Source organism: Haemaphysalis longicornis, unplaced genomic scaffold, assembly GCF_048455015.1.
Source record: "Haemaphysalis longicornis isolate Haplotype H1 unplaced genomic scaffold, Haemaphysalis longicornis Haplotype H1 scaffold_9, whole genome shotgun sequence".
Classification (NCBI taxonomy): Eukaryota; Metazoa; Arthropoda; class Arachnida; order Ixodida; family Ixodidae; genus Haemaphysalis; species Haemaphysalis longicornis.
Window position 1 is genome coordinate 28,362,132 of NW_027526460.1, and position 20,608 is coordinate 28,382,739.

The 20,608-nt window shown below is 47.5% G+C and overlaps 2 protein-coding genes across 3 annotated transcripts in view; both read right to left on the reverse strand.

Moving 5' to 3' along the window:
* LOC144152048 (O-methyltransferase MdmC-like) overlaps positions 1-1,451 on the reverse strand; it is a 43,983-nt gene extending 42,532 nt beyond the window's left edge. Inside the window, exons 1-2 of the mRNA XM_077683241.1 lie at positions 876-1,451; positions 387-437 (exon numbers count right to left, since the gene is read on the reverse strand). Coding sequence (XP_077539367.1) covers positions 387-437; positions 876-956 — 132 coding nt within the window. The 5' untranslated portion in view covers positions 957-1,451. The remainder of the gene's footprint in view (positions 1-386; positions 438-875) is intronic.
* A 4,211-nt stretch (positions 1,452-5,662) lies between these two features.
* Positions 5,663-20,608, reverse strand: part of Tbc1d22 (TBC1 domain family member 22) — a 28,383-nt gene continuing 13,437 nt past the window's right edge. For both annotated transcript variants that reach the window (XM_077683239.1, XM_077683240.1), the window contains exons 6-11: positions 19,796-19,866; positions 19,588-19,716; positions 17,660-17,725; positions 8,573-8,693; positions 7,329-7,741; positions 5,663-6,634 (exon numbers count right to left, since the gene is read on the reverse strand). In XM_077683239.1, the coding sequence (XP_077539365.1) occupies positions 6,500-6,634; positions 7,329-7,741; positions 8,573-8,693; positions 17,660-17,725; positions 19,588-19,716; positions 19,796-19,866 (935 nt within the window). In that variant the 3' untranslated portion in view covers positions 5,663-6,499. The remainder of the gene's footprint in view (positions 6,635-7,328; positions 7,742-8,572; positions 8,694-17,659; positions 17,726-19,587; positions 19,717-19,795; positions 19,867-20,608) is intronic.

The following is a 20,608-nucleotide window of genomic DNA, read 5'->3' on the forward strand; positions in this document are numbered from 1 at the left end:
AAGTAAGGGCCGCAGAAAGCCTCCATGAACTACCGAAAGCAAGTTACATCTCAGGGTAAATTCTTAGAAAAGATCGAATGCTGGGATGAAAATAAGTTCACAGAACCAAGCTTCGAAGCCATTCGCTCCCCACGTACGTTTTTTTTAAGACTTTTAATAGGTTTTTAAGTATTTGAGCCGAGATGGCACAGCCCGATCACATGCATCATAGCCACTAATTTTTGCAGTTGTACTGCGCTTGACTTCGGGGTAGCAGGTCTAACCAACGAAAACGCAAGAACCGCGTGTGAGGCTACCCAAAGCTAAGTGAATGTCGAGGAATATGCTTCCAAGTGAAACTTCTCCGTGGCATTAAACAGACATTTCATCAGCATAAGACCTCTTACCAGCACAAAGCAGACGGTGACAGCTCCTACGACCAGATGCACGATGCGTTCCTGCAAAGAATATGAAACGGTAAATGAATATGAAACGCTATCAAACACCACCGCAACCGCGGACACACGCCACCGCGATAGCCGTTACGTGTGCATGCATCGTGGCAAAACACTTGTCTCTCCCCATCGCCTCGCCTAATTGAGCAAAAATGCAGTGCCATGAAAACCAGCAGAGGTGACACATATGGCGAACCGCTGTAGGCTACAATGAGCCGCTTTCAACGCGACTTTCTGGGCGTGCGCATTGCCACGATTACATATTTTCGCGAATTCAGTACGGCATGCAACACGCGCACAAGCGTAACGACGTCTCCAATGAGGAAAACGATTAGTCCCACAAGGCAGCGTTCCAGCGAAATACTTGCACGGGCAGTGCAAAGCGCACCTGCGACAATCCTTTCACGGCCACGAGCGAAATAACGCCATCAAAGCATTTACCCGCGTGTTGCCTTCGTCGAACAGCGGCCTGTCGACGGGACCACCGAACAGTGGCCGGTACTCGTTCGACCTCAAGTCCATCGCCGCCTCGTCACATCACTCACGAGGACGAGTATCTCGTGGGCCAACCAAGTCCTCCATCCGTGGGCAGGTATACCGCTACGCTCGATTACGTTGTGACGTGCCCCCGCGAAATCTGAGCGACACGCCGACTCGCGTTGCGGGCTTCTCCGCAGCTTTGCAAGCCGCTGTCACGTACGAATGCGTTCCTTTCAAAGCGCACGCGGGTCACAAGAGGTTAAAGGCACCCACTCGCACAGGCTTGCCATTTGGTGAGTATTTAGCGGTAGCGAAAAACAGCTGACACGCGGTTACCGCGGAAGCCAGCACCGCCTCAACAAAACAACAAGCATGCACAAAAAGAAAACAATGGAAACGCCTCCCTTAAACTAGAGAGCTGACTACTAGTGCCTCCTTGAAGCATAACTGCATCTAGCGCCACGGCTCGGCGGTTCCCAGTGGCACTGTTTTAGGGTTTTAGCCAAGAGTCCTTGGTTTTAGCACGCTTCACGTTTTCTGCACTCTTTTTTTTCTCCTGCAATTGATGTCTGGAGAGCAACGTTTTAGTTCTAAACAATTCAATGTCACTCTACTCTGTTAGCTGTGACCCCTCCCCCAAACACCCTACCACCACCACCTCAAACCGCGCCGTCGCAACGGGGAAACGTTCAGCGGGATTGTAGCCACGCTGTTTTCTTCGTTTTTTCCGCCTCGTGGTATTCAGGACCCCGACACGTGCATCGCGCTTACACTTGGCGACCGCGGCCCGATCGTCGTCGGTGGTCTCCTTCCGCCGCGTTTGCGCCCATTACCTCTATTTTTTTTTCTGAGTAAGCTGCACTGTGCAGCACACAATGCGGGAAAGCCAGCTTACAAATATCAAGCTTGCGCCGAACTCCTTAGGTCGGCTTTACTTCTTAACACAAATGAAGTATTGGAAAGACATTTCTTCGTGAACAATTTACGTTGTTCATACCAAAATATGAAGAGCCGGATGCGAACAGGTGGCCAAAGAGAGGAGGGAGTGGGTTCACCCTACGGGTCAAAAAAAAAAAAAGAACGAAAGCGCCGCTGTAAAAACGTTAAGGTGCGATAGGTGGTGCAATACTTTCAATGCAAGAGCGCTAGATGTACCACTTGCCACAAACCAGTCCTGCATACGAATTCAACCTCTGCAAAACAAAATCACGAGGAAATAATGCAGTGTTTTTGCTAGTTGATGCTGAACAAAAGAATACAAAACCAGCTGGAACGAGGAAGCATCGCTCCTGTTGTTAAGCAACGCCCATGTGAACGCCTCGTTTGGCTCTCTCCGATCACTCCTGTGGGGTGCATGCCTAGCCTTGAGAAAGTGCCATGAGTGTAAGCCGAGCCTGTCTGCCAGTGCTCCAATGTCGGTGCTCAAGCCTGCATTACAAATTTAAATTTTTGCAGAGCCCACAACCTCAGTTACAACTATGGACAGACCCACATCCTGCACGCCCTACAAAAAGAGCGGAGCAGCACTGGAAATGCCTTGCAATGCAATGCGATTCAGCCGATTCCAACGGTGTAGAAAAGAGGGAAATGGATAAGTGCACCAATGCCTTGCTTAGCCTTGCCAAACCTCAAGCTTTGTCACCAGGAGAAACCACGAACCCATCTTAAACTCTCGCACTACAACTGCATTCACCAGAGGAATGGCTCACAAAGTGTGCGTTACACGATCATCTTTGCAAATTCATGGTAACACAATTTTAACCTTACCAAAACAAGAATCACTGAAGGGCGGCACCACATTCTCACGGAAATCTCAAATTGGCTCAAATTTGTCTAGCAATAATTCTTTTCAACACGACTCGCACTAAAGGGGCCACGCAGACAAAATATATGTTTGTTTTATTTGAAAGATTTAGTGTTTTCTAGCGCCCGCAGCCCTTGCCCGGCAGCAAACGATGATTTATTCACTGAGAAATTAAACATTTTAAGCCAAAATATCCATTCTCCTTTAATTCGCGTGTTCGTGATGTCAACAATGACGTATCCAGAGCAGGACCTTAAAGGGACCCTGCAACACTTACCATCAATTACTCGGAATGTATTTTAAGGTAAAGTCTATTGTCCCAGCAATCTCCTCCCGCAAGAATTATGAAAATCCGTTTACTATCACCGAAACTACGCGTGATGAGAAATCGCGCATAATTGTTCCCTCTCAACTCGACCGCAGACAACGCGACGAAAGCTGCGCGCTCATTCCCGGAGAGGGGGGCGGCTCGCGGAGTCTTCTCCGGCGACCTTCGATATATGACAGGCCAGGGAGTTTTCCCCTTTTCTCCGAAACGTAGAGGGCTCCATTTCCGGTTTGGTGCCACAAAAAAGCAGGCACGGCTGCCTGCTCGCAAGCGGCGCTCAGGCTGGTAGGGCGTTTTTGAAGCAATAAACGTTTGTTGTCATGTGATCTGGCTGAAAGGGGAGTATTAAGTTCGTCACTCAAAGTCCACGCGCACTCAAAACACAAAAGAAACGTCAAAACTGTGTGTACAGGCTCAGGCATAGAAGAGGTTGGTACACAGCGCCGACAACGGCGGATCGTCACAGGAAATGCGAGAAATAAGCCGCGAAGCTCACCAGCGACAGCCAATAGGCAGCCATAGCCTCAATGACGACGTTTAGGCCATGCCAGGGAGTGCATAATGAGGAAAATTGAAGGGAGCGCGGTTGGTTTTTCCGCATTTTTCACAGCGATTTGCGCGCTCACCGCTTCACGTGGACGTAATGTTTGGCTCAGGTATTCTTGGCAGTGTAATCTAAACGTCGCGCAGGTTTACTTGCACTGCTCAGAGAGTGTTGCAGGGTCCCTTTAAAGCTAAAGATAGCCTGCTGCAGAGCTGCTAGTATCTCACAGACGATCATTTGGTTATCTTGTTTCTCGCCCAATTTCATAGATGGTGCGACAATACCGCTGAAGTGCCAGTGTTCGCAGTTTTCTTAGGGCCGGACTTCTATACCTGCTCTATTTTTAATTATTAATAAAGGGCTCATACTAATCATTTCCTAAAATGTAAACTATGACTCGACAAACAAGGTCATGCAAGTGACTGTGCCACTTACGCCAGTTGGCCAGTGTTGTGTCAGACAAGTCAGACGGCTGTGTTAGGCAGTGTCAGCCAGCAAAGTGCCACACTAACTACCTGTGGTTACGTGTTCATTCACCACTTTAATTGTTCACCCCACAATTCTTACTGCCATAAAAAGAATGTGCCCTAAATATGTGCACAAACAGTTCGTTTGCAAGCTTATAAGCCCTGCCTAATTAGCATTTGCTTTTGCTGGCCTCAGCCAATTGCACAGCTGGGCATGACATTTGTTGCAGGAAATGAGCTAGTGGGTCACATGGCCATTCCCTTTTTTCCCCAACTATGTAGCTTCTTATTTGAGTTAAGTTTACGTTAAAAGTGGTGTAAGCACGATCCTAACGAGGCAATCTTTTGAATGAACCAAACTAGTGTTTTGTCTGCATGACCCTTTAAAGGTGCAGCATTGAAGCAACGCGCATTGTAGATTAGGGCTTGCCTAAAAAGAGTTCTGAATGCAGAGACTCCACCATACAAGCCAGTCATAGCACTCCCCGCCAGCCATATAGAGTACCATGTTTGCACAAAGATTAGTATTATTACTAAATGCATGAAAAACTCTACTGCCGCGCCCTCTGGATCTACCACTCGACCAATCAGCTGCATGAACTCTCTCCCCAAGTTGACCATTTCCACAAGGTTGATTAGCTTGGCGTTTACTACCGTTAGCCTACTGGTCGGTGCCACAATTTAATGCCTAGACCAGAAAGGCTATCTGAATGTGTTGGCAGACATAGCAGAAGAAACAATTCAGTCGAGATGTGGACACAAGCGCTCGTGTGCGCCAATTCCACTCCTGTCTGCATCTCAACTGCAGTTTTTTTGTTATGACTAGACAAGGTGTTGTAGCACTGGCCCAACACTTCAATCTCATGGATTTGACACACCACCTGTGTGACGCAATACAACTGGAGCAGTTGTGCACCGCCAAATGGCTCAACAGATGGACATCACCGGCGCTAATGACAGCACCTACTGACAGGCGTCATTCAGACTTTGTATTGCTGCGGGGTAATCAATCAGCCTTGGCAGTGAGACGCCTGCCCAGGAACGCTCCAACAGAAGCAAGGTGCACACAATTTTTTTACCGCTAAACAACTCTGCCAATTTTACACTGCTGGGGTAGTATTGATGCAAAAGCAAGTGGCTCATTTAGCGGAAAATCCGCCGTCCCAGAAATATGGCACAATTCTGTGAATGCATCAGGAAAAATCCCGATTAACTGCGAATGCAGGTATGCATCAGCCAGGCGTCTCAACTGGCTGCAAATGCAGCTATTCGCCTGCCCGACGTTATGCACAGATGCGTCACTCAGCAGCTTCTGCTATTCTCTGCCTCAACATCGAATGGTTCCACATTTACGACAGCACACCTATGCTTTCCCATTCTCACTCATAAATGAATGGTAGCTGTTGTACTGGGACGAAACTAGGATTCCACAAGGTAGTTTGGGTTGCCCGCCAGCCAAAGGGCTCATGCAGGACCCATACACAAATGCACGCCACTTTCGAAGGCATCTGTGCGAGGACCAAAGCAGGGTCCACGCAAAAGCAGAACTCAAGAAACGCTACCACACCTACACACAAAATACTAAGGCAGGTGAGAAACAAGAAATCAGCTTTGGAACACATTTTTTAATCTCACACTCTTCCCAGTCAGAAATGTTCCAGTGCGTCACACACACTGGGGGTCACACTGCACAGGGACAACCCACACTTCACCACTCGTCCAGAGATTAGAACCCAAGGGGGGCTGCCACCAAGCAAGCCTCTCCACGTGCTGATGCCGGTACCAGTCACACCCGGCAGGAGGCACTTCGCATCCCTTTGAGCAGCATCCACTCCACTGTGCTTTGACGGGAATCTCATAGAAGAGGCAACCTCTCTTTAATGTACAAAAATATACAGTTAGAAAATTTGCAGGCAGGCGGGTGACAGGGGCTGTGGCACCCTCCTTCGTGAACACGAAGGGGCACCCGGAAAAAGTGGTACAAAAACGAGAATGCTAACAGCTCTGCCAGCAATGCTACCTCACCTCAGGCTCTGTTAGCCCACAACTCCCCACACTAGACGCAAACTATTCTTAACCTGTGCGCTCACACTGCCACTGTGCCTGCACACACACGCAAGAAAAAAGCGTGCTGCAGATCGGTTCATTCCGTCTGACGAAATCACACACACACACACAAAACACTGGTCGCGGTGTGAAGCAACATTACTCAGAGACCTGTTACCTTCTTGTTTTCAGCCACCTTTTTGTTGACCCATTATGGAGCCCAACACATTCCACCTGGTCGTTTTTTCTTTCGTGCCCACGCTGCAGTTACGTGTAGTTGCTGATGTTGTCGTCCTTTTGCGCAGCCGTCTTGTGTTTGGTCTTTGCATCCGCCCTGCGGTGATGGAACACGAGATGCACACGACACACGCGCGCAATGTTCATCGTCCGTTGGCATCACTTTCGCGCTTGCAGGTGGTTCGGAGCGTCGGCAAAGGTGTACTTAAGCCGGTACGCCTCTGCCACCAACAGGGTGATCTCTGCGTCGCCCCAGTCGTACGTCGGCAGGTTCTGAAGGAGCAGCATCAACCCCTGCGAAATCGGTGCACAAGACAGTGGCCACACATTATTACAGCAGCCGCCCGTTAAAAACAAAGGTTCACTGTGTCCCAGGTATGTCAAATCCGAAATATACAGGTAGGCCCAAAACTGTGCTGGCAAAACAAGAAGCCAAACTGTGTACAGTGGGGCATTAAAATTTTGATTTGTTGTGCACATCGAACAGCATGAACCATAGACCACAACTTCAGTGTCAATGAAAGGAATGCATGCGTAGGTGCTTAGTAATAGGGCAGGTGACGACACCCGAGACCACAGAGCAAGAATAAATAGCTGGGGAAACGGCCCATTGCCGCAGGGGCGGGCGAGCGACCAGATATCACAATGAAAATCAACGCAGCCTACGAAGCTTCATAGCTGTGACGGCGAAGGAGAGGGTAGCGACATCTGATGGATGAAATGATAGCGGCCACAATTCATTCCGGGACTGTGCAGTGAAATGCCGAGCACGGCCGGTCCACACAGATGCCACTATCTTAACTTTGGCCAAGCACTTCTGACGCTATCTGGCTGCCCAAGGAAGTGTCGAAATGTTTCCGCTCCCTGCCCAAGACTGAGTAGCCCCAACAGCGACACTGATGAAGACGTTAAGCAAACCCATCAGATAAGAGATATCATGCTGTAATAACTGTAATGGATGAGACAGGGTTCATCAGAGCACGCCCACCTGGAAGTCCCTCTCGCGCAGCAGGGCCGGGGACCAGAAGCGCAGGAAGGCAGCACACACGTAGAGGTGGAAGACAGAGAAGCCCTCGGTCTCGGCCAGGTACGTGTCCCACAGGCGGATGGTGCAGTGCAGGGGCAGCTCGCGCATCAGCAGGTTGTTCATCCAGCGGAAGGTGAACTGCAGGAACTCGACGCAGTGCCGCGACAGGTGGTCGTGCAGGGGCGCGTCGATGCGCTGCATCAGCTCCTTCAGCGTGTTCACCTTGCTCTGGATGCCCGGCTGCGCAAACGTGTAGTTGTCCTGGATGCCGTCCAGCAGCTTGCTCATGCACCAGAAGCTGTCCGCCTCAATGTCCGCCAGCACCGCCGCCTCCAGCCGGTCCACCGCAAACGTCTCCACCGCCGCCCCTTCCTCTGCAGCAACAGGGGCCAATTGGGTCACAGAAATCAACCATGGATGCAGCTGAATCGCGACGATTGTGGCGTTCTTAGGAGTGGGTGGAGGGCAGCCACCTTTCACTGAAACTATGACACCTTTCCTCTCCTCACTGGGTGTTTAAAAATCACCACAGCACTGAAGAGAAACGCACTGCGCAGAAAACAAAACTGCAGTCTTAAAATAACAAACCACATGACAGAACAAGCCTGAAAGCACAATGAAAGGTTTTTAAGTCTACTGTTAGCTGCCTAATAACGACACTCTGTGGGTTTGGTAGGAATGTTGAGTGGTACTACTGTTGACTGCACAACTTCCGTATGCAGCACACAAGCAGTTGTAAATGGCCTCAACCATTCCCTTTTCAAGCACAGATACCAATTATTGGAATGCTGCAGCAACGCCCCCTGCGTAATGAACATGAACTTGCATTCATGTAGACCGGAAACCACTGTATTTATTCGATAACAAGGCGGACACGATTACAAGGTGAGGGTGCAGTTTGGAGAGTAAAAATATTCACCATACATTGTTACGTAGCTGGGGATGATAGTATGACGATGGTAGTGATGATGGTAGTGTCAATATATATACTAAGCTTCGAATCTAAGGTGGGTATGACTTTGAGACCACAGATTCTGGAAAAAAACCTCTCCTCATATTCGAATGAATACGGCACTTATACTAGCTACTTTTTCCTTGTGTAAAAAGAAAGAACAGTGTGCCTTTACTTTGAGGGTAACACAGTTGACTTGCCCCAACGATAAGGAGACACAATAGCACAAGTGCAGAGGGGGCGCCCCACTCACCTTTAGGCACGTGCTCTTGCAGGAACACCACGAAGAAAGGAGTGACGAGGTCGTTCATGCCCTGGACGTAGCCGCTCGCAGGGTGTCGGATGGCCCATATGTACAAGATCCTCTCAAATATCTGAGGGGCACAGAGGGAGACAACATCAGCCCGTCTGTAAATACCGAGACAATCAAGGCGGTGTGCACAGGACAAAGGAATCACACATCCCCTGCACTTGCCACCTGGTAGCAGACGATCAGACCACCCGGTGCGAGAAGCCCTTCTCAGTGTGCACTCTCATGAAAACACCACTTAAATGGAACTTTAAGAGATGAATTATGTTACGTTTTAAACGATGGGTTCAACACACCGAAGTTACACGTGGGCTTTAAGGCACACCATAGTGGATGACTCGGGATTAATTTTGACCACTTGTGTCAAAATCTCAACACACAGGTGTTTTCGCTTTTCAACTCAATCTGAAAACCGGCCATTGCGGTCAGGAATCAACCCAATGTCCTCGGGGCCAGGAATCAAACCGACATTCTTGGGCTTAGCAGCACAGTGCATTAGCCACTAAGCCACTGGTGGGTGATGTTTTGTTTCAACTTTCTGCAGTGGCTCAGTAGCTAAGGTGTTGCGCTGCTAAGATCATCACATCTTTCAAAATTTTCTTAACTTCTGTTCGTGTTGAGGCAGGATCCAGGAAGAATGCAGGATCTTGGCAGCCATAAAACACTACGCCCTACATCCCACATCCCATGCATACCTTTATTTACTTACAACACAACAATTTCAAATTTTAAGCACGACGAGTGTGAACTGCAAGCCCACAAAACTACTTCAATCTGAATTGCTTTTGCCAGCACCATCCAATTGAGTAAGTTGGCTGGCCCGAAGGGCTGTTGATGCTGTCCATGCTCGAGGCATCTTAGAATAGGACACCCCTTGATGCTTGAAACCAAGCACCTCTTATTCAATGAATAAATGTTGTGGCATGGTGCACCATGTTTACGTAGTGTACGTGCCATTCAGCGCTCCATGGTGAGATTTACATGCTCACGCCGGCGCTTAACACCCGATGCCAGGTCTGCTGCCGCTCAAGGCGCTCACCCCCATATGCTCTTTGGAACGAGGAATAAACAGTTCTTCTCTGATTGTAGAACCGTTGAATCGTGGCTGCAGTCCCTGTCAATCTCTTCTTCCCCGACAGCTGCTCAGCGTCATCACAAATGTTTTCTTATAAGTTAGTGTTAAGGCAATACAAGTCAAGTGCAAGGAATTGCTGGCGAGTACTTTCCTGGTCGCCTTTTTACTTCGCTGAAGTTTGCATTTATACTGGAATAGGCATTTTTTCAAAGAGGCAATGTCTCGTATAAAGTGAGGTTGTGCACTGTCTTTCTTTTACTCTCTAGCAATAGCAAAAATGCTCACACACTACCACTACAAAATGATGGTCCAGTGTACTCCTTTCCTGCTAATAAAGGCACTCAAAGTTTCACGTAGGGATGACTCGGCCAGGCAAATGTCTGCTTAACTCTTTCGCTACCGCAGAAAATTGACCAATTTTGGGGGGTCCAAGAAAACATTTTTTTTCTTCTAAAAAATTATTTAGGCACTAATTGCAGGAGCACAAAATGCAGATTATTTAACGGCCTTTCCAATAACACCAGTTTTTTAAAGGTTTTCATATATCATAGTTGTGAAAAAAATATCAAAATCAAAAGTTTTGTCAAGTTGTCGAAAAAAATGATAAAAAAGGAGTTGTGTATATCAAACCACCGGTAGTAGAAAAAAATTAGAATATACATTTTGCAGGGAAACATTTCAAAAACACACCCTAAAAAAAATTTCGACTTGCGCGGAACAGTTTTTCAGATATAAAAAAAAATGTTAGCACGCACGGTGCTCGTGTCATGCGGTGAAGCCCAACCTCTAATTCAAACTGTGCAATTTTGGGTGGTTCCTTGGAATAAATCTGGCGGTTTGACGTTATCAGAGGCACCAATTTGCCCCCACATAACGTAAAAACATCTTGTCAATGGCTGACTTTGCATTTACAGCGAGCACAATATTTGGGACAAGCACGCGATGCAGAAAAAAACATGCATGAAGTTGAAAACGGAACGCCGTGGCTGATGTTTGTTGTCGTTCACGGTCAGTTATCTCTCAAAACATAAAGCTGAGCTTTATTATCATCTTCTTACTCGCAATTGTAGCCTTGCTCGCAAAAATGAGGTACGATGAGCTAGAATCGTCCCCTGCGATCTTTGGCCGAGTAGCAGTCGCGCGCTAAAAAAGATCAGCACAACGAGCCTCCTCTATTGCAGCGCCACCTAACATTTTTCAAATGAAACAGTACAAAAACTTATCAGAGACTCCGTCCGAATAGACAGTTCAACTAAGCAGCAACATTAGACACCCGGATATACCCTCGCATGAAAACGAAACTTGAAGGCGAACAGCTGGCAGTGTAAGGCCGGTTTGAAGCGCTGTCCTCGGCGGAACAGATATCTGGCGACTGGGTGTGACCTTTCGACTTGCATCTGAAGTTCTTATCGCAGAAATCGGGTTAGGGTGGGGGGAAATGAGGAGCGGCGTGCTTTGTTCGAGGATCAGTCGCGGACACTTCAGGCGCCATGGCAGTTAGCCTTGAAGTTGGGTAACTGCGTAGTTGCGCTAAATATGAATTTCGCGATGCAGAAACGAAACCGAAACTGTTGTAAACTGTTTGGGAATGGTCCTGGGGTAAGTAGAACTACCAGAGTACATAGGACAACTTGCGCAAAGGCAATAAAACTGCCTAAAATCATAAAGTAGCTTTGCAACCAGGCACTGCTTGACATTTTCAGCCGATTTCTGGGATTATTACTGTCAGAGCGTGAACCTGACGATTGAAAATCGTTTGCTAGTTCCCCATTCACGCCCTGATAGCAAAAAACAAGCGCTGGTGCAGAGTAATTACGAGTTGCACGCATTGTTCGTTGGTAGCCTTGAGGCGCGATGACCACGCCCCTTTTCCACAACCAGGTGATTCAAAAGCGTGTCAAAAATCACGTTTCCGTTGCAAAAATGAAAACAAAACTGATTTTGAAAGACCATTTTCTGATCTAACTCCGAACAGCTTTACTTGTTCGAGAAACGCCTGGAACGCTATGAAAAGGCGCTCCCAAAAGTATCGATCAAATTGATCGATTTTGATAGGCGCGGTAGCGAAAGAGTTAAATATACAAAGCTACGTCTATGTGCAGCCACAACAGAAACAACACAAGCAATACCAGAGGTCATAAAAAGAATGCTTGGAGGCATGGTGGGGAAACGTTTATGCGATACTGCTTTTCTAAAGGGATGGGCCATGCACAAAAAATTCAAGTTTGTTTTATTCAAAAAATTTGGTGTTTTATAGGGCCCCCAGTGCTTTTCCGGCAGCAAGTGATGCTTTATTCGCTGCGAAATAACTCAATTTAGGTTAAAATTTCAATTATCCTGCTAAATTGTGTTTCGTGACATCTGCCATGACGTCATATGTACGGGTCTTCAAGTTTACTTCAGGTGCACATTTCAGTCTGCAGTGGAGCCTTATTTACCGTCAGTCTTTTTGGATGGCGCCACCGTACTGCTCCGCACAGCTGTTCGCCTTTGCTTTGTTTCTGACTGTATTTGCACCTGGCTTGTTTTTGTTACAGTAGGTAGTACACTCGAACCTCGTTATAACTTAACGGGATATAACGAAATAATGGATAGTATAACGAAGTAAATGAGATTCCCCTTGAAATCCCCATAGACAAACATGTAATTTAAACCTCGTTTTAACGAAGAAAAATGGACCTCTCAATGGATATAACGAACCGGATTGGTATCCGCAGGAAAAAAATGCATATTTTACGTCGACAATATCAGTTTTCGCCGCATTGGCAGCCACACAGCGTGGCAATTCAAAGCTCCCACCTCCCAACAGCAGCCGCGCTGCGTTACGGCTATCTCGGAGGCAATGCTTTCCGTGGAGTCGCCGACGAGCTGCCGTGCCAACCTCCTCGTTCTCCCAGCTGCATGCCCAGCGATGGCTGAGCCATGGCCGGGCTAGAGCGGCGGCTAGCACGGCCGTGGCTCAGCCATGCTCAGCTTGGTGGAGTGGGGAGAGGGGAGCCACGTGACAGTGGTGGGAGGAGACACAAGGCGGCGGTGCGGCTCGTTGCCCGTATTTGCGGTCGGGTCTTGTTGCCCGTCTTGTCGTTGCGGGCAATGAGTTGTTCTTCGATAACGTGAATGCCAATGCATCATGCGGTGACTATTGAAGAACTGACCGATGACAGCATCGTGGCAGATGTCGCCGGACAGCAGACACAAGCGATGACGAAGACACCATGGGCGCCGATTCCCGTGCGTTCACTGTGCCTACGTCTACAGCGGAACCACTGTACACGGCCGTTCAACGGAAACAAGTGCACTGTACTACGTCGTCACAGGCGCTCGACGCTGTTGACGTGCTGCGTCGTTTTTTTTTTTTCAGTGCTAAGGATGACGGTGAAAACGGCATGACGGCGGTGGCCATAGCTGAAAAAGAGGTGTTTTGCTTGCGTCGTCCGAACCAGAAGACCATTGCAGACTTTTTTTCCTGAAGCGCTAGCGGACAATAAAATAGCGTCAGTACCGAATAAGCCAAATATTTGTCTTGTAATCAAATTTCTTTGCATTTGAGGTCACGTAGCGATGGGGCGAGCCGCACGGCCATCTTTTCTCCGCATGCTTAAAGGTTAAGCACCCCAATGGGCATACGCGGCGCTAAACGGCGATAATTGATATAACAAAGTAACGGATATAATGAAGTAATTATGACTCACCCTTCAACTTCGTTATAACGAGGTTCGAGTGTAATCATTTCGTGAAACACTGGGTATGTTCGACAAATAGGGTCACAAAAGACAATGCCGCTCACGCTAATCGGCCAGTGTCATCTGAGACAACCCCAAAGCGTCACACTGCTGTACAGCTATAACAAGCATAGTGCGCACAGTACCAACAGCAGTATTCACTGGTACATTCCATCACTTCCATTGTTTCACCCCACCATTCTTACTGCTATAAAATGAATATGCATTACATTTATGCAAAAACAGCTTGTTCTGCAAGCTTATAAGCCCTGCCTAACTTGCATTTGGTTTTGCCAGCCTCAGCCAATCACATGGCTGTGCATATACGATGCCATTTGTTCTAGTGAGGGAAATGAGCTAGTGAGTTGCATTGCCATTCCATTTTTTCCTAATTATGTAGCTTATTTGAGTGAAGTTTAAGTTACAAGTGGTGTCAGTATGATTCTAATGAGGCAATCTTTCGAATAAACCAAACTTGTGATTTGTCTGCATGGCCCCTGTAAAGGAAAATTCCTGGTGCTCTACGCCTATAACTTAATTCATGTTACAAAGTCCTCTTGACTGATTGATTGATTGATTGACTATGAAGTTTAATGCGCCGACACTACACAGGCGATGAAGCGAGCCGTAGTGGTGAGCTTCGGATTCCTCATGGTGCCATCATATTTTGCATCCATCAATTAAGATGGATGGCATTTCACTTCAAACAATGGAAAAAAAACCTTGTAGAACAGCAAACTAAAGTCCCTGCAGTAAAAAAACATCATTTTAAACTTGATTTTGTAGATTTAAGGGGACACTAAAGGCAACCAGCTAGTTGGATTCAGACAAAAGTCTGACCTTCCCATAGCCATTTCAGCGTCGATTCGGTACCAAAAAATGGCTTAACTGCCGAGAAATTGCTAACCAAATGCTGACCAAACATGACGCAAACAGCGACTGCAGTCGCTATTTGCGTCACGACAAGCTGGAAGCAAGTGATGCAGCGGTGATGTACAGTGGTATAGAAGCAACCGAATACAATGCTACCACATACAGAGCGGTTTGGTCAGTTTTGACAAAATCAGGCGTGCTTTCTTGAACTCCCACATTCGTTGCAGCTCTGGACCACTACGCAAAATGTTCCTTCATGGGACCCATGATCAGTATTGACGCTTTGTTGAAGAAAAACAGTCTACGCCCATTACAGCGGACCCTCTTAATCTGGAAAAAAGATGTCTGCTGTGTGCGAAGTATCCAAACATGAGCATAAAGTGGGAACTTTGACTGGTATTGCATATAAAAGGTACAATCTAGGTACAATCTGTGCCTGACACCCTTTTCAAAGCTTAGCACCGGCACTCGGAAAAGGCCTGGCACATGCAGTCGAGTGCGTAGAGAGGCATGCTAAGATGAGCAAATAAAGCAACAATGTGACTAGGAGCAATTACTAACCAGCTATAAAAATCAGTCAAGGCCAGCAGAAGTAGCCAGGCGCTTTTAAAACCCTTCTCCATAAGGTAGGTTTACCCGAAACCGTTCGTCAAACAATTCAAATTGCTGCCTGACGTTTCCCCAAAGCAGCTTCTGCATTTTTAATGATCTTAGTGTTGTCAGTAAAGCAGCCGGTATGAAATAAGTGGAATGGAAAGTTAGACCAGTTGGACTCTGCACGGCCAGCAGCAAACTGCACACAATGGATTGGAACCCCCCCCCCCTCCCCCCCTCCCCACTTGAGGCATTTCTTAATGTCTTTATTTTCATTGAACATACGGGAACAATGCATGTGTTGGAGTAATAAATGCCAAACTTCACTAAACCTGAGTTCTTTGATACAGAAAAAATTGTAATGAGGGCAGACTCGACCGTGTTCGAAAGCGCTGTTCTTCAATTCCACCGGAGTAGCATTTTTCAGCACCGTCCTTGTTCTTGACACTTGAGCAGACTGTCTGCTTAGACAGGACCGTACTCCTCGCGATGTCAGCCTTTTTTTCGCCATGTTCGACATCGACATCATTCTGAGTTTATCTTACAGTGAAATCAGCTACCTTGCTGCTCATGCTGCTGGTCGTACAAAAAAAAAAAAATAAAGCAAAAACAATGGCCACTGGCATTGGCTTGGCTTAGCTGCCCCAATGGCCCAATCTGAGCCGGCAATGTTGCCAGACATAGTAGTTTCTTTGCCAAAATAAACAAACAAACAAAAAAGCATATAGGGTGCCGGCACCACGTAAGTCTGCTATTTACATTCATTCAAAACAATTTTCGCCAAAAATTTGTGTCCGTTGTAGTCTGCTATAACCGCGTCCGAGCGGAGTGGACTCCAAACCAGCAGAAACGGCCTGTTGTAACTGAACGTACGTTGTTGCCGGATCCGCTGTAACGCGCGTACACCGTATTGTTTTTTGAGGCCCCGCGAATGTTGCCGTCCATCCCAACCCCTTGTGCGTAGCTCGCCCGTTTCTTCAAAAAGCGGTACTGCTGCCACAAGTATGAACAAGTAGCACCATCCAGCAGCAGCCAGGAAAGACGTTGCACACACCAGACGATTTTTAAGCACTTCCAGTGAAAGTTGCATGGCACAGCCAATGGCGGCGGCACCTGTTTTTACGTTTTCACTATTTTCTACCTCACTTTACAAAAAGCTATGAATAAAAGTGGTAGTTTCGTGTTCTCGGTGAGCTAATCTGTCGATCTAGAGCAATTGGTATTTTCCTTAACAAGCAAGTTCTGATACCCTCAACAGAAAGCCATCAGGTCTAACATTCCCAGATTTGGAGATACAGTTAAACCTCGATGTAACGAACTTCAATGTAACGAAACCCTCGATGTAACGAACCACGGAATTATTTGTAACTTCAAGTGTATGCACACCATGTATTTTCACCCTCTGTGTAACGAAGTCCCGTTTGCCGGAATTTCAATGTAACGAAGTTTCATGGAGAACGAGGCACGATATTTAAGTTGTAGAAGTAGATTTTGGGAGACGCAAGCGCCGAAATGGGGTCCCAATAAAACGCGAACGGCGACACGGGTCGCCAAATGCCGCAGATGCAGCCAGCCACGGAGTCTTTGATTAAGTCCCTTGCCTACAAACTGCGTGGCGTGCATACACGGCTGGCGCACTGTTTCTGTCGGAGCTTAATCGTCTACGGCTTAATCGGCATCCGCGTGAACCGCACTCTGCGTTTTCTCCCTGCAAAAACGCAAAACGCGCCCCGCAAGCCACAGGCGCGCTGACGCGGCCGCGGAGACCACCCGCGCGATGCGGGTAGCTCCAGCGACCGCTTCTAACCTCTCGCTGAAACGCAACTCGAGGGGCATATGAGAGGGGCATGCGAGAAAAAAAGCGGATAACGTGGGCGAAATTTTCATTGTAAAACGTGACACGCGCCGCTTACGAAAGCGCCCATCAAATTTCCTCCGCGGTGGTAAGCCTAATCGCCTCTGGCGTTGCCGCCGTCGCAAGCCGCCGCTTTGCACTTCGAGTTCGCTCATGCTTGTTGGGTTTCGTCGTCCCAGCAAGCATTTGTGAATCTTTACCTTGCACGCGCGTTTTTTTTTTTTTTTTTCCACACTGGCGTCCGCGATTGCGTGCCGGCGGCGGGAAGTGACTCGCGCTGCGCGCGGCAGTGGGAGGAGCCTGACCAGTTTCGCCATGGTTTCGCCAATGGGGAGGCGCGCACCCTATGGCGGGAGCTTCGAAGCGCTCGGGGATGCCGGCTGGCTAGACGATAAGGCCGCCGCGAAGGATATTTGATGGGCGCTCTCGTAAGCGGCGCGTGTGACGTTTTACAGTGAAAATTTCGCTCACGTTATCCGCTGTTTTTCTCGCATACCCCTCTCGTTTGCCCCTCGAGTTGCGTTTCCGCGAGCGGTTAGAATCGGTCGCTGGAGCTACCCGCATCGCGCGGGTGGTCTCCGCGGCTGCGTCAGCGCGCCTGTGGCTTGCGGGGCGCGTTTTTGCGGGAAGAGAACGCTCCATGCGGATCACGCTGATGCCCGCATAGACGATTAAGCACCGATAGAAACAGAAACAGTGCGCCGGCCGTATGCCACGTTTTCTTTTTCAGGAAACGCTTCACGGGATGAACACTTCATTATAACCGCGAATTTCAATGTAGCGAAATTTCAATGTAACGAAGTAAATTACGAATTTTACCGACTTCGTTACATCGAGGTTTAACTGTATTGCCAAATTTATTAAATATTTGGCCGTTCCCGTGGGCTGCATAAACGCAGAATTTAACCCACCTGTTGAACTGCCTCCTGCTGAAACAATGGCACCAGTGGGCTCATTCGTGGTATGTCGATGTGGATCTGAAAAGGACAGCCAGAGGGGAAGAAATTGTTTATAAACATTTATTTTGCTTTAGAAGAACGCGTTTCCAAACAAGATCGTGGTGCACAATTTTCAAAAAGCCAAAGGTGAAGCAGTAACATTAGATGAGCACAAAGAGAAAAAAAAAAAGCACTGAACGTGTCTTCTCCCACTTCTTGACTCAGCTAATGCTCACACTTCACCTTTAGCTGCTTTAACCCTTTCAGACGCCGCTCGCTATTTCCCCCTACAAATTTCTTTTTGTTGTTTCTATGCTGTGTATCTCAATAAACAAGATGACTTGGCTGGTTACTGACCCCTACACAATCTTAGTTTTTTTTATACAGTCATGTACAGAATTGTGTACATAGCATCACAGAGGTCAGGAGCGTCAATTAGCGCTGAATATTTCCACATACATATACACTTGTGTGATATGCATTGTTTGTATTGTTTTTTAGGGCCGCAAGTCTTGAGAAAACGAGAAGAAAGAGTTGAGAAAGAGCCGCTGAAGCCGTTGCGTCCGTCGCCATTTTGTTTGTCTATGGTCAAAGTAATGTTACTAGCCGCCAGATGGCCCTAAAATCTTCATTGTTAGATGAAGGATGCAAAATTATGCTAAACTAGCAAAAACGTTCAGTTTGGTATTTCTTTTTGCAAAAAAAATGCAGGGTTGAATTGTACACAGTTGTGTACAAGCGTCTGAAAGGGTCAACATTTATACTCTTTGCACGAGAACGGTTACCTATTCTGTTTTAGCAATTGTTATAGAAAAAAACAATCGTTATGAAGCCGCATGACGTTCGCCGTAGACATGTAAAACAACTTCACTGGGACCAAGCCAAACCTTCATTCACATTCCCAGCTTATTATTAAAGGCCTCCTAGTTATTGCAAGAGTAATAACGTTTGGCTAATTCATTCATTACTTCGCCATAGCACCTGTTGTCGTGGAGTCCCTGTTCATTCAGCTGTGTTTGGTCGACAGGACAGAGCAACTCCAATGAGGCACCTGTTTGTGTCCGCGTTAGACATTTGCTCTGCTGCAGTTTGTTTTGACATTCTGACAGTTTTGTTTTCACCCCACTAGACACTTGCTCTGTTGCTGCACATGTGCCGGTCCAAGGTTGGTTGGAAAGGAGATGAAGCAACAGCACAAAACTACCAAAGGTGGCCCAGGGACTTCTGCAAGAGTGCTTCTTCACTGTCCCTTCAATTTCAAGGCCTCATCGAACTTGTTTCCAGTCACTCAAAACTGCATACATAAAAAATTAAAGCCGTTCCACTCAATGTGAAAGCTGTCGGAAGTGCAGAGCAGTGATTCGCCATAATGGGCTATAGCGCCTTATCCGCTCACTGCTACCACCCAATGGCTTTCAAATTTCCCGCCTTCGCAGTGCTCACTGGCCCCCTGCCTAAAACTGCGCCAGTGGGAGTTGTTCTTTTTGTGCTTGCTTTTCCAACCACACGTGCCGGCGTTGCACTGCCACTTTTTTTTCGCTTAAAAAATCAATCCACCAAGCATTCCTAAATGAACACGGGCGCTGCCGGTTAATTACATATATTTTGCCTCCAATGTACCTGCAGTTTTCTTTGCGCTAAATAACGGGAAGATGTATGACAAGCGCCAGCAGTTCACGTGTTTTGAACGCTTATGACTATATAAACCGCTTGGCTTTCGAAGCCTCTGTGGGACACCACGACAACAGAACGCCGTGTGGCTCTACTTGGGTTCAGTGAGCAAGCTACGACGACAAAGCAAGCCCCTAAAGTGCTCTGCACTTAAAAAAGGAGCCGAAACCTGAGACTCGAGCAGCTCAACAGGCAAGAACAAAGCGGCAGCCTCGGCCCAGCGCACGCACCTGCCTGTAGGTCTCCTGGTGGATGTCCTCATTGCGCGTGTCGTAATACTGCTTCACAAAATTGAAGTACTCTTCGCGCTTCCGCTCCAGGACGGCCGCCCGCCTCTCTGAGTTGGCCGGCAAGTAGCCCTGCACGGGGGAGGAGGCGCTCGGTCACGGGAAGTCCAGAGACAACGCAAGAGGAGGACAGGAAAGGTAGTCCACCCACCGCCAACAGCCTCCACGTGATGGGGCGCACTTCGGCAGGGATACCCTTCCAACTTAGAGAGCGCAGCGCGTCTGCAGAAAGGAAAGGTCAGTGATTAGCGAACAACAGCGACACAGCATTCCCCATTTAGCACCTTAGGAATTTCTAGAGAAGCTGGCCAATTTAATCAGCAGTACGCACCCCGAAACATAGTTGCAGTGGCTGCGAACACTTTTCACAGGCATAAAAAAGAAACCAAGTATACCGTAATGATACCAGGTCTTGCATCGATGACATCACATACACCTACCTATCCCACTTGTTCTTATTTCTTGGTCATTCTCATAAGTTCTTAATTTTCTGCAATCAATGTCTAGTGCGGCTTTGCAGTAGCCAGCAGTAATTTCCTGCCTCCCAGATTTTATGCCACATAACAATCTTGCCCGGTTAAAAATTCCTGCCTAAAGTTGTGAACCACAAGCGTGTGCAGCACACAACAATCCATTTGGCCTTACAATATGTTTATTGTGCAATACTACAGACAAACCTGGTTATGTAACTTGCAAATAAATAACGCCAATCAGTTCAATATAGGGGGGTAATTTGACGTAACCAAGCTAAGGAATTCGATGTCATAAACGCACATACCATTATAAAAACAATTTATTGATGAAAGTGCCTTACTTTCACACAAAATAGTCCTGTATCTTTTTCTGCTAGCGCAACTCGCTGCCTGCAGCAGCGCGCACTTCTGCACATTGTCTAAACAGTTGGAGCAGCTGAGACCGCAACCTTTCCCATTCGCAAAGAAGCGCCAAACTGGTGTGGGTTCAA